Source organism: Phalacrocorax aristotelis, chromosome 18, assembly GCF_949628215.1.
Source record: "Phalacrocorax aristotelis chromosome 18, bGulAri2.1, whole genome shotgun sequence".
NCBI lineage: Eukaryota > Metazoa > Chordata > Aves > Suliformes > Phalacrocoracidae > Phalacrocorax > Phalacrocorax aristotelis.
The window spans coordinates 1,875,793-1,888,397 of record NC_134293.1 but is presented as its reverse complement, the minus strand read 5'-3'; the positions used below and the strand labels follow the sequence as shown (position 1 = coordinate 1,888,397).

The following is a 12,605-nucleotide window of genomic DNA, read 5'->3' as shown; positions in this document are numbered from 1 at the left end:
CCGCAGCCAATGATATCTGCACCAGCACGGGCACCTGCTTCACCACCAGCCATTTCGTTGGGAAAAGGACACGTGCCTTATTTTTTGCACTGAGTAATAAAGCAATTGTCATACGATGGCCCCACAATGACAGCACCGATCTACTACAGCAAATGGTGGCGACCACTAAGTGGTCCAGTTTTCATCTAGTTTTACAAGGAACTCATCAGAGGTAATAAAATCTGTAATTTCTATCGAAATCGTGGAAGCCTCCATCAATTTTTACGCAAGTTCCTCAGAATCACCCGATATGCTATCACTCACGAACGATGCAAGTACCAACACAAGGGAAATTTTCACTCGCATACACATGCAATATTGCAAATTTAATCAAACACATTAATCCCTTCTTTGCTGACTTAGGCTATAACTCATCAATAACTGCAGAATTTCTCAGGGCAAACACTGAGTTGACAGGACTCTCTCATCTGAGGCAGCACTTTTCAGAGCAGTTTTAAAAATGCTAAGCTAGGTCTATTCATCAAAATTGTTGTCCTTAGATGGGAAACAGTATTACAAGAAAAAGGATGACTTGTTTACCTCCCTGGCCAAAAGCGTACAAACAGAAAAGATGAGACATACACCGTTAGGGAGTGGCACGGACCCAAGGAAACAAGCATTCCAAAGTCAACCACAAACTTGACCGTGCTAGATTTGCTATTCCCTTAAGCACGTGACATGCCAAGAGATCAGAGGTGTTAGGTAAAAGTATTAACAGGGCATCAATAGTCAACAAGACCTGTCTTCCAGCCTCATTTTAATTAACAGGCGCTCACATTTGTATTAAAAAAATGAGGCATTATTGTTTTTCTTTCCAGAGGTAGGTAAAACTCTCCTTAAATTATCCGTATAGAAATTAAGTAGCAAACCAAGAGGCTTGGAAACTTTATGCCTCCCACCTACAGTCAATAAAACTTCTAGACAAATCTCCTTTCCCGGTAACACTCAAAATCAGCTGATTTATCAAGTTAATTGAACCAGCAGCGAAGCTTTCAAAGGAAGAACACGACACGCTTTCTCCAACCCTGCCAGAAGCGGGGCGCAGCAGCGCCGAGCCCCGCGCGCCCCCAGCCCCACGGCTGCCCCACGATCCCACGGGACAGCGCAGGACGCCCGTGTGCCGGCAGCGCTGCCGCAGCAGCCGGCCCCGCCCCGGGCGCGCGAAGCCAGACGGATGCACCATCCTCTCGCCGTAACGGACAGCGGTTTTGCGTATCGCAGGCACAGCAAGGGTTTGCACAGCGCTTTGGCCGTTCCGGTTCCCTTGGTGCTCGATATACGTTGGATCCTTTTATTCATCAGAACTTTGGACTCACAGATTTAAGTCCCCTCCTTTTTTACGATTACGTACCTACGTAAAATTAAGGCAGATTAATTTAGAAATTAATTTATGAGACTTCATTCTTAGTCCTTCCAGAAGAGGTGATTTTCAAAATGTGACAGAAAAAAAAAAAAAGCCAGATTTAGGCAAAAAGCAGAGGTCCAGCTTCTCTCCAAATCCCTCCCAGAGAAGAGCTTTCTGGTGCTCCTCCTCTCACTCCCTAGCGAGACACCACCACAAACAATACCGCCTGGGGCTGCCAGCATGCTTTTTAAAGAGCATTCACGGAAAACGCCGCCAAGAGTAAACTCAGGTTTCCGCGTATCCTATCTCACATGGTGGAGCATAAAGAAAAAGGCTGACAGAGGAGTCTGGTACTCTGCAGTGGGGTAATAGCTCATACATCCTCCGTTATTGGATCATGGAATAAATATGTAATAGGTTCAAGTACTTAATATCATAAATTAAGCAGGGTCAAGACCACGTGAACGCTCCAATATCTGATATGAATACATCATTCCTGTGGCGCTGTTCCATTACTTTGCAGCATATAATAATACACTTGCAAAGTTTATGTTCCCATCTCCATTTTTCAAGCTCTTTTAATAGGTCTCACAACTTCACTAAAATACATCTGAATTTGTACCGTTGTGCCTTTGTGGCAACATACATATACATTTAGCATGTAGTTCTATCAATTAGCCTGGCGCCACGATTTACTGCACCACAACTATTCAGCATCAAGACTCGCGCAGAGCTTGTCACCTTAGCCCAGGAGCACTTTTGGTGTAATCTGCCAGCTGCTGGTGATTTCTTGGGACCTTTTGCTAGCTTTTACAGCTTTTTGGCATTAATAGCTCATTAACTGCTTTCTCTGAAGACAAATATGTTGAAACTCTCTAGTAATTTCCCCTGCCAGTATCTCTTTCTGAGCTTACTGATTCTCAGTTCAAAAGTTTTTAACACCTTGCAAGCTTTGATTTCTCGCCACGGTCGCCTTCTGCTTCTACACCAGATTTCTTCATACACCTTGCAGTTACCTCCACCTCGCAGTAGCATTCCATGGGTAGTTTTGGACCCGTTTCCTAAAGATCCCCAACTCACACTTATTTCTCATTTTCTTTTTCTCAGTGTTGCAGGGTTTTTTTAAGTCTTGACATTTTCAACTAATCACCTAGAAGACAGCTTAACTGTTTCTGAAACTGCCTTATTTAATTCTATTTTTCGTGCATTTTTATCCTAAAAACATACTGGAGAGTTTAGCAGGTGTGAAGAGATCAAAGTTATCAACACCTCAGCAAATGCTAGGCTCAAATTCTGAAGACATCTGCCACATAAAGTTTACAAAATGGTTTAAGTTTTCCTCTCCTCATTGTTTCAAACTTTTCAAAATAGTGCACTCAGAGGAATGTCAGTTTTTTACAACAGTATATTTTACAAATGCAGAAATATTTTGTTTGGAGCCTCCTTTAACAAAATGCTGAATATATAAAAGTATTTACCACCCTTCCAATAAAAAAACAAAGCAAAACAAAAACCCCCCAAACACAACATCTAGAAAGTATCAGGTTTACTCAGGTTAACTGACATTGATTCTTCAAAGTACAACATTTCAGGTAACATTCGCCTCCATAATATTAAGATTAGGGTTTTTTTTCCTGGAAACTTTACATTTCCTGATCCTGGATATTTAATAATAAATTCAACCCAACAAAAGTCATAATTCAGCTTTAAATCTATTAATTTCTACATTTTAAAGATACAAAAGTAAATTGAGGGTGAAGTGGTGGTAAGCCACAATCGAAAAATTTTATTTTAATGTCCTGTAAAAGCTTTTTGTGCAGTTCTGGCTAGAAGTTTAAGTTATCTTTAAGAAAGCACTTTTGAGAAAGCCACAGGTTCTTTATTTATTTATTTATTTATTTAAAAAGCAAGCCTGCCCTCTTGTGTAAGGCTGAGGTTTAGCATGCCTAGTCAAGAACAGCGAGGCATGAAAATCAGCGCTACTTCTTGACTATGTAGAAAACATGACCCTCCCAGCACTTGTCCAAGTCTGCTGCTTTTGCTCAATGGGGAGCACACAAAGCAACGACTCGTAGTCCAACGCCCTCTCTGCAGCAAGAATAGAAAGGAAGTGCTCTCTATTTTGCTTGTTATCTTGGCCAATAAACTGGAGTCAATTTGCAAATACGTAAGCGCACAGGTGATTTTGGAATTAGGCTCTTCCATCACCTTTTGTACACCTTCAGTAGAGACAAAAGGAAAAAAGGTTCTTCTCTGTCTGACTTTGACAAATAAAGAAGAAAGGGGAAAACAGCCAAGGCCAACAGGAAGAGATGCAACAAGGCCCAGTGCCGGGTCCTGCCCTTGGGTCACACCAACCCCAGGCAACGCCCCAGGCCTGGGGCAGAGGGGCTGGGAAGTGCCCGGCGGAGAAGGCCCTGGGGGTGCTGGCTGACAGCCGGCTGGGCATGAGCCAGCAGTGCCCGGGTGGCCAAGGAGGCCACCAGCCCCCGGGCTTGTGTCAGCACTGGTGTGGCCAGCAGGAGCCGGGCAGGGATGGGGCCCCTGTGCTCGGCCCTGGGGAGGCCCCACCTCGAATGCTGGGCTCAGGTTTGGGCCCCTCGGGACAAGAAGGGCCTTGAGGGGCTGGAGCGTGTCCAGAGAAGGGCAGCGGGGCTGGGGCAGGGTCTGGAGCACAAGTGTGCTGGGGGGCGGCTGGGGGAGCTGGGGGGGTTTAGCCTGGAGAAGGGGAGGCTGAGGGGAGCCCTTCTCGCTCTCTGCAGCTGCCTGAGAGGGGCTGGAATGAGGGGGGGTCAGACTCTTCTCCCCAGTAACAAGCGACAGGATGAGAGGAAACAGCCTCAAGCTGCGCCAGGGGAGGTTTAGGTTGGACATTAGAAAAAACTTCTTCACCGAAAGGGCTGTCAAACACTGGAACAGGCTGCCTGGGGAGGCGGTGGAGTCTCCACCCCTGAGGTATTTAAAAGAAGGGCAGACGTGGTGCTTGAGGATACGGTTTAGTGGTGGCCTGGGCAGTGATAGGTTAGCGGTTGGACTCAAGGATCGTAAGGGTCTCTTCCAACCTGAACGATTCTATGATTCTAAATCACTGGGACCTGCTGTTTTGTTTTTTAACCCTTATCCCAGTTAGTAGACTATGAAGGCATCTACCCCCCTACAAGGACACCAAACATGAAGTCTGAATCACAAGTGACTTGCGAAAGCCCACTGAAGACAACACATAGACGTCATTTAGTATTGACAAGATCTGAAAGTCAAAAATCACTGAAAACTACCGTGACTACTACCTACAACATGCACTTCGCAGACAGCAAAAGCAATAGTTTATCCAGCTGCATAAGTAGCAGCACTGTCACAGCATACACAGTGCAAGGCATTTGGTGCGGACAAGGATTCTACAAACGGACAAAGCTTTCACACGTAATTGAAATTGAGAATGTTTCACCCCCCAGAAAAGTTAGGCACGTCCAACATAAGTAAATAACAAATGACACCTACTTTCGAAGGTGTTCATGTTCCTTCAGGAATAGTTCTGTCCTTCTGTTATTCACGCCAGACCCACTTTTATAGGATCTAAAACCCAACGACAAAACAAAACAGAATCTTACCACAACTTTAATAAGAGTTGTGAATTGAAGTAACTTGGTTTGCTTTCCTCAGAGCACAGACGAATAAGCTATGCCGAGTATTCTCCTACAGGAGGGTCTCCACCTTCTCCCCCCCGAGGACAGTCCCCTGCCATCGCTGTACTGAACACCACAACTTACTCAATATCTTTTCGTACTGATCCCAACAGATTCTCCCTTTCTCGTATTGCCAAAAAGTTTGCTTTGGTTTTGTGGAATTCGTGCGTGTAATCCTGTAATAAAACAATTATTCCAAAATTAGGATCCTGAGATCAATTTAACAACACAAAATGCTCAAGTAAGACCCAACGATCTTTTAAAATGCCACCTGCTTCCTAGTGCGAAGTGCAAGAACAACTTATGAAATTAACATAAAAAATGCTTGGAAGTTAACGCAAAGTATTTTTAAAACTCGCTGCTCTTGCAGTAGTTGCTAACTTTCGATAGCTACAGCCAAGGTCTAGAGGAGAGTCCACTATAATTCCTTCTCTCAATTTCATGTATCTTCACCTCTCTGAATTACCATTTTGCATTGGAATTTCCCATTACTGGTTGAATCACAAGCCCTCGTAAAACCTACTTATTTGGTGTGATGAAGATGTTCTTGGGTTTATTTTGTAAAGTTACACCAGATGAAAAAAAATATATCTTCTGAACAGTGAAGATTACTTTCTTTTTTATAACGTTCAAGCTGCAGTTTTACATTTTAAAACATTTCAGGCAGCTAATACCTCTCGAAAACCAATTTAAGTGGCAACTGGTGTCCACCAAAACCACTGTAAACATCCAGCACTATTTTTCATACAAACGCTATGGCTTTTACACGACGCTATGCTTTTTACATTGTGTATTGCACAGATACGAAACAGAGATCGAACTGTGCACGACCGGCCGAATAAAACATGCACTTTAACATTACTTTGCCATGAAAATATCACCAGTTTGAAACATGGCTGGTTTAGAACACTAATTAGCAGCTTTAGCCATCACATTTCCTTCAACTCCCTTTAGCCATTTAGATGGCTGTACCATCATTTTTTCTTAAGCGTGATGTTCCCTCTCGTACTGCCGCATGACAGACCAGATAATTCATTCCAGTACCTTTCCCCTTTTGCTCTATAAAAGGCCCCTACGTAAGACGGCACACTTCACTGTTCTTTCTTAGCTAGGTACAAGTCACCAATGAGACATAAAAAATGCTGTTTTTTCAACTCAGAGTTCACTGGTCAGGGTGCCTGGAGACAAGAAAAATGGGATGGGCTCGGTGGCATTTAAATCTTCTGGTAAGACACTCAAGCATGTTGTGATAGCAGCACCGCTAGTAATTCTCCCAAACACAGAAACAAAAGAAAAGCGAGAAGGACACGCGTTTGTTACCTGCAATATGTCTCTGTGACGCTGTAACGTATGCATCAGTGCAGCGTTCAGGGACGGGACTCCCGCACTGTTTGTGTATTCTGCCATTTTGTCATTTACTCCAGTAAGCTAGAGGAAGGAAAAACAACCCCAAACCCATGAAACGGCTTATTCTTGTAAGGAAGTTACAAGGGGTAAGTCGAAGGAGCTGACTCTAACGACAGACACGTACCTTCACAAACAGTTGTCTATCACTCACACTAGTATTTCCTGACATTCATCACAAGAACCTGTCCCGCAATATTTCCTAGATGTTGAAGTAAAACCACAGTAACTTGAGTTACCTTTCCCAGAAGTTGTTCAATCTCCACAGCCATGGTCTCAAACATTCTGTCCTGGCTTGATCCATTTAGGAGAGGAGTTGTGTCAGAGCTAAGGGAAGAGTGGAGGAGCAGTTACTGAGAATTACATCATCTTCATGAATGCAAGAAATAAGGAAACACTAGCGTTAGGTCTTGGCAAGCCCCGCTACCCAGGTTTCCTACAGAGATGAATTAAGCTCAGAAAAAGTACATTTTCTTGCTACACATGCCTTTAACTCTTATCTAAACTAACAGACACAGTATCACACGGGTAAAATATAACCTCTCCTTGGAAGATATGCCTGACACCAAACGCTTGCCTGCTACCAGCACGTGTCTAGCACCAATGCCCTCCTCTCCCCAACTTTTATTTATTTATTAGTGGGAGGGAGCTCTGCACTATTAGCATGTTAAACCAGCTACATAGTTACACCTTAATAGCACAGTGCTAGGACAACTCCTGACCTGTTAAGCAGTCAATGTTCTACAGAACAATACAAACCACACAATTTATCACAATTACAATTTCATACAGTGGACCTTCCCTTAAGAGAAACTAAAACCACAGTGAGAAGACGTAGCTAAGCAACAGAAGTGCAACACTTAGCATGCCATCCTGCAGAAGTACAACAACTAGTACCTTTCAGAGACATCTCTTTGCTTTGCTGAACTACCGTAACTAGAGTAAGAGAAATTAGTTTTGCACAGGACAGCAAAAATAACCATCATAATTACGCTACATGGCAAGTAACAGCACAGAGCCAGAAACAAGAGAGGGGCTAGGACTCTGATGCAAGAGTAACACGATCAATTCCTGAGCCGCTCTCAGGCTTCCAGAGCCAGAAATTCAAGGAAAGGTTCAAAATTGATTCAATCATCAAATTAAATAGATAAATAAAGCCACCACCATGCGCACATACAGCAGCCACAGTCACAACTGGTACGCGGTGTTGGGACCTGCAGTTACTAAGCAAAGAATGGCAATTTTTGAAGGCTACACACAGGGACATTGGTAATTGGTGCGGTTGGACCGCAGGATAGACCTAAACCCTGGCCCATAAGCTAGAAAGACTTGAGAAGTTAATTCTTCGGTCAAACATGAATCTGCCTAAAACAAACAGAAACTATTCATATATATGCATGCGTGTATTTATGTATCTGGTTTGTATATATAAAAATATATATATAGCTTTCGCTATTATTATTCACCTTAGGAGAAAGCCAGAAAGAAATGGCTACCCTTCCTGAAGGGAGGGCTGGTCCCCTGCGCACCCTTGGACCAGTCACAGCTGCTCAGCGCTCCAGTTCCCGTATCATTAAAACGGGGATTACAAACACCACACCAGCCCACCTGGGAGGCGTAAGGCTAAATTCCCCTAATACTGAAGGCCGTGAAAACCTCCTGCTGCTTTAATGCAAGAAAAAACAGGAAATAAGCCAATGTGGCATGCATTAAAAAGCCCTATCGTTAGCTGAAACGCTAACCCCGCGGTTACAAACTGAAGTTTGAATTCAGCTTTCCCTAGTGACACACCTACCCTCACGAAGCACCGCTGCAGCCCACACACCCTTCTGACTCACAAGCCAGTGTCGCTCAACATCGCATCAAGACCAACCCCAGCATCAAGAAGTGCTGACACGAGCTTCTTCAGAAGCTAAGCATAAAAGCCACAAGTGGGACTAAGCAAATTATAAAAATAAGCCAAGCACCGCAAGCGGCATTTAAAACATAAAGAAACGGGCTAGTACCTATACCTGTCGCGCCTTCCGTCTCGGGTGCTGCTGTAGCTGGTGCAGAGCTTGCTGAAGGAGACCAGCTTCAGGTCCAGCTCGTTCTCCAGCTGCCTCGCCTGCTTCCTGAGATCTGCACGGGGCAGAAGTCACGCACCCGCACCCTGACCCCGCGCCTTTGGGGGACGCGTTTTCACGGGGTGCCTTCGAGCAGATCTGGCCGAAAGATCGCTCGGGAGCCCCGGAGAAGGGGAACCCCACAGGGAAGGGGGAACCCGTAGGGAAGGGGTAGCTCCAAACAGAAGGGCGGACCCACAGGGAAGGGGGAGCACCCTACACTGAAAGAGGAGGGGGTTCACGGCTGAACACCCGCAGGCCCTGTCCCACACAACCGAGAGGGTCCGGCGCGGGGTGCCGCTCCCCTCACGGCGGGCCCCGGGGCCTCCCCGCCCGCGGGGCTCAAGCGGGCACCGAACGCCTCATGGCTGAGGGACCAACGGGGCCACCGCAGCCTCGGGGCGGCGCCGGCCTCCCCCCCCTTCCCCCCGCGGAGGCGGACAGAGGACACCCGACGGCGGTTCCACCCCGCCCGGGCCGTGCCGCCCCGCCGAGAGGGCCCCGCAGCCGCCGCCGCCCCGTCCCCGCCGCCCTCAGGCCCCACTCGCCTTCCCAGTAGTTGCTGCTCCCCGCCGCCATCTTTGTTGTCCAACGTCAGCCGCGGCCCGGCGAGACCGCGCCGCCGGGAAGGGCGGGCCAGAGCGTCTTCCTGACGGCGCGGCGCCCGACGGGACGGGCGGACCTCCCGCGGCAGCGCCCCCAAGCGGCTGGGCGGCTCCTCGCCACCGCGGCGCCCGTGCAGCGCCGAGCACCGCCGGGACGCCCCGGCCCGGGCCCGGCCCCCAGCGGCCTCCTTGCAGCCCCGAACCCCCACTGCCCGCTGTAGGAAGAACGAGACAACCCCGGTGGACATCAAAATAGTTTTATACAGATTATTGGATCTCAGTATACAGGTAAAAAAAAGAAAGCCCTGCTGAGGGCAGAGCCAGGCTTCGCCTCACAGCACCCCGTCCCGCTTCCACGAAAAGGCGATTCAAGTCCCTTTTAAAAATGTACATTTGAAGGCACAGTGCACGGACGGACACGCTCCAGGTACAAGCGCCCGTGGGGGAACCGGCTCCTCGCCAGAAGGGGCATGGGTACTCCCACAGATGGACGGACAGACAGACTGACAGCGAGGGGAGGCCGCTCCTGCCTTCCCAAAACTGGCGACAAACAGCCCCAGCCCTTACTTGCTACAGCTCCGAGAGCAGATCAAGAGCCAGACACCCCCCGCCTGGTCCTGCTGTGTAGAAAAGTCTCACACTGTTGCAAAACATCTCAAATCCACTCACCTTAAAAATATGCACCTACTCCAAGCTAATTGCAAACTGCACTCTCAGAGGGAAAGGGCCAGCTCCTAATGAGACTTATTGCTAGTGGAACAAAGCAAGGCCAGCTCTGACCTGCTGTCAGAGCAAACAAAGCCCAAACAGAGCCCAAGAGCCATTTGCAAACTCAACTTTAATACGAAACCCCAGCTGTGGCTGGTTAAAGCCCTCAGGCGCAGGACAAGTTTGGAGATGGGGCAGGGTTAACGCTGTGGGTGCTGGTGTGCCGCAGCCTGTTACACATGGAACAGCGTCATGTCCCAGGACCAAACCCCAGCCCCTGCTCAGCACGAGGAGCTGGGAGGAGGCACACGGGCGTTGGTGGCTCCTGGGGAATGGAGGCAACAAGAGCAGCCCTTTCTGCCCACAGAAACACAGGACAGGAGCACAGGGAATGCTCAGCCTCATTGCCCCAGCCAGATCTTAGCGCGTGCTTCTTGCGGTGCAATTCCCCATGGAACAGGGAAGAAGGTGTATCGGTATCTAAGGGTTATCTTTGTCCCTCCAGGCCGCTGCACGAGATCAGCATGCAGTTGCTGAGAAGATGAGCATGGTGGCAGCATGGCCACAGGCGCGTGGTTCCAGAAGGGCATCTACCACAGGCAGAGGCGAGGAACAGCTCCTTCCCAAGGTGATGTGGCCCAGCAGCCCTGAACAGGCAAGGCCCTGTGCTGCTCCACCCCCGAGACCAGGCCAGAGCCCTGCAGAACAGACCCCGTCATATGTTTGGGTACAAACACCCCCCACAGACACCCCGTGCAGGTTTCACTAAAGGACCTCCCCAGGCTGCTGGAGAACAGATCAGCTCAGGCATCTAGTTTGCCCTAAGACATTGCTGCACCCAACTCCTGCACCCCAGAGCTCAGGTCAGTGGGACAAGAATTAGAAAAGAAAGTGAGCAGCAAGAAAATAAGTGCCTATTCTAACCCCAGCCTTCTGCCCAGAAAGCGCAGGAATGTCAGAGATGTATAAAGGCTTTGGAAATCAAGCAGTTCAGCCATTCTTCCTTTCCGGACATCCCTTTATCCCCCCCAAATCTAATGTGCCCTGGGGATGCATGCTGCAGCTCCTCTTTCCAACTTCCTGCCAAGTGCTACAGCAACAGAACTTTGCTGCTTCTCCCTCCCTCAGCACAGCCCTTCAGCCCTTCCTCACGCCTTGCACCAGGCCCCCGCAGCAGCAGACAACTGCTGACACACAAGCAGGTGGAGCTCGTGCTACACACTTCAGGGATGCTGTAGGAGCAGAACCGAGCCAAGCCAGCAGGCTGATCTGATGCCTACCATCACCAGAGCTTGATGAGGTGTTTCTGAAGTGCTCTGATCACTAAATGGTATTAGGTGGACAACGGCAAATGGTGCAGCTTTTCTTCAAAATTTAAGACTGAAGTTGGGCCATGGATACCCCCACGACCTCTCCCTGCTGCTCCAATAATGCTCAAATACAAAGAGGTCGTCAGATTTCACTCTTTCCTCCCAAACAGTGGCGGACTTGAGCAAAACCCATCACGTGGAGTCAGTAACCGATTGCTTTTCTACAGTATCCACCACAATCAGTTTATCCATTTGCTTAGAACAACCCCGAGTTGCTCTTTCAGACACCGTGCCGTTGTAATGCTAACAAGAGTCCCCAAAGGCCAAGCCTGCTACATGAATGAGAAGCCACCACAGGTGATGGGGATGAAGTTTCTTCCCCAGAAGTCAGGAACGGCAGTACCACAGAGCTGGCAAGCAAGCAAACTTTGTCAGAGCTCACCGAAGCTCCAACATTTGCTCCTTCCTCCAGCTCACATCAAGAACGGGTGCCATCTCCCCCAGCTTTCAGGATGCCAAGTCACTGCCTGGAACTAGCAACGCTTTAGAGGTGCCCCACAACCACGGCAGGCCACGGCATCTCACCGTGGGGAAAAGCTCCAAGGGAGCAGTTGAGAACCAAGTACAGTCTTTTTCCGAGGGCTGCTCTGCAGAACGTGGAGTCAAGTGAAGGCTCTGGCTTCCCCCAAGTACAGAGTAGAAAACATGAAATGAAAACAGGTAGAGAAACTGCTTTGGAGCGTTTTAACTACAACCCCATGCAGGTCTTGGGGCACTTCCCCACCATCTGCTCACTGTGCCGAGATGCTGGGGAAGTGCTGGGAACTCTGCCGGCCACCCCGTTAAGTTGCCTTTCAAACAATGTCACGCGAACCTCCAAATCTTGACCCAAAAATGAAACAAGCCACGTCCTTAGCCCAAACACAGCTTCCAACACCCACTGATTTGCACGTACATAGGAACAGAGCAAATAGGAGAGGGAAGTTGGGAGCTGCCACCCACACCTCTGGAGGACACATCCTGCAAGCTAATGTTTCCAGACTGAACCACAGGGATCGCCCCCCGCCACTGGGTCCGGTCCATGGGAACCTCCTTCCCTGCCCGGGAGGTGTCAGTGTTTGCTGGAATACAGTGTTTCTTCTTCAGTGTCTGTTTCATCCTGGAATTCATGGCTCAGGAGGGACTTCTTTGAGCCGGTGGACATCATACGGATTTCGTCCTCGTAATCGTCGTGGTGCTGCCGGAGGCGGTGGAAGCCATCCTTGTGTCTGTTGGACTTAATCGAGCAGACACACCAGATGATGCAGGCGGTGAGGACCAGAGCAGACATACTTGCACCTACCAGAAAGAAGACATTCGAGTTAACGCCATGCGCCCCCACTCCAGAGACTGATAGGCTTGCCACC

General features: G+C 48.5%; 2 protein-coding genes across 5 annotated transcripts in view; both read right to left on the bottom strand.

Annotated features, from left to right (window-relative positions):
- Window positions 1–9,206, bottom strand: part of GOSR1 (golgi SNAP receptor complex member 1) — a 33,803-nt gene extending 24,597 nt beyond the window's left edge. For 2 of the 4 annotated variants that reach the window (XM_075112898.1, XM_075112901.1), the window contains exons 1-6: window positions 9,125–9,206; window positions 8,478–8,592; window positions 6,711–6,798; window positions 6,388–6,495; window positions 5,152–5,243; window positions 4,883–4,957 (exon numbers count right to left, since the gene is read on the bottom strand). In XM_075112898.1, the coding sequence (XP_074968999.1) occupies window positions 4,883–4,957; window positions 5,152–5,243; window positions 6,388–6,495; window positions 6,711–6,798; window positions 8,478–8,592; window positions 9,125–9,155 (509 nt within the window). In that variant the 5' untranslated portion in view covers window positions 9,156–9,206. The remainder of the gene's footprint in view (window positions 1–4,882; window positions 4,958–5,151; window positions 5,244–6,387; window positions 6,496–6,710; window positions 6,799–8,477; window positions 8,593–9,124) is intronic. The other 2 variants (XM_075112900.1, XM_075112902.1) reach the window with 1 other exon arrangement.
- A 216-nt stretch (window positions 9,207–9,422) lies between these two features.
- The window catches only part of CPD (carboxypeptidase D), a 28,180-nt gene continuing 24,997 nt past the window's right edge, over window positions 9,423–12,605 (bottom strand). Inside the window, exon 21 of the mRNA XM_075113546.1 lies at window positions 9,423–12,537. Within this exon, the coding sequence (XP_074969647.1) occupies window positions 12,311–12,537 (227 nt within the window). The 3' untranslated portion in view covers window positions 9,423–12,310. The remainder of the gene's footprint in view (window positions 12,538–12,605) is intronic.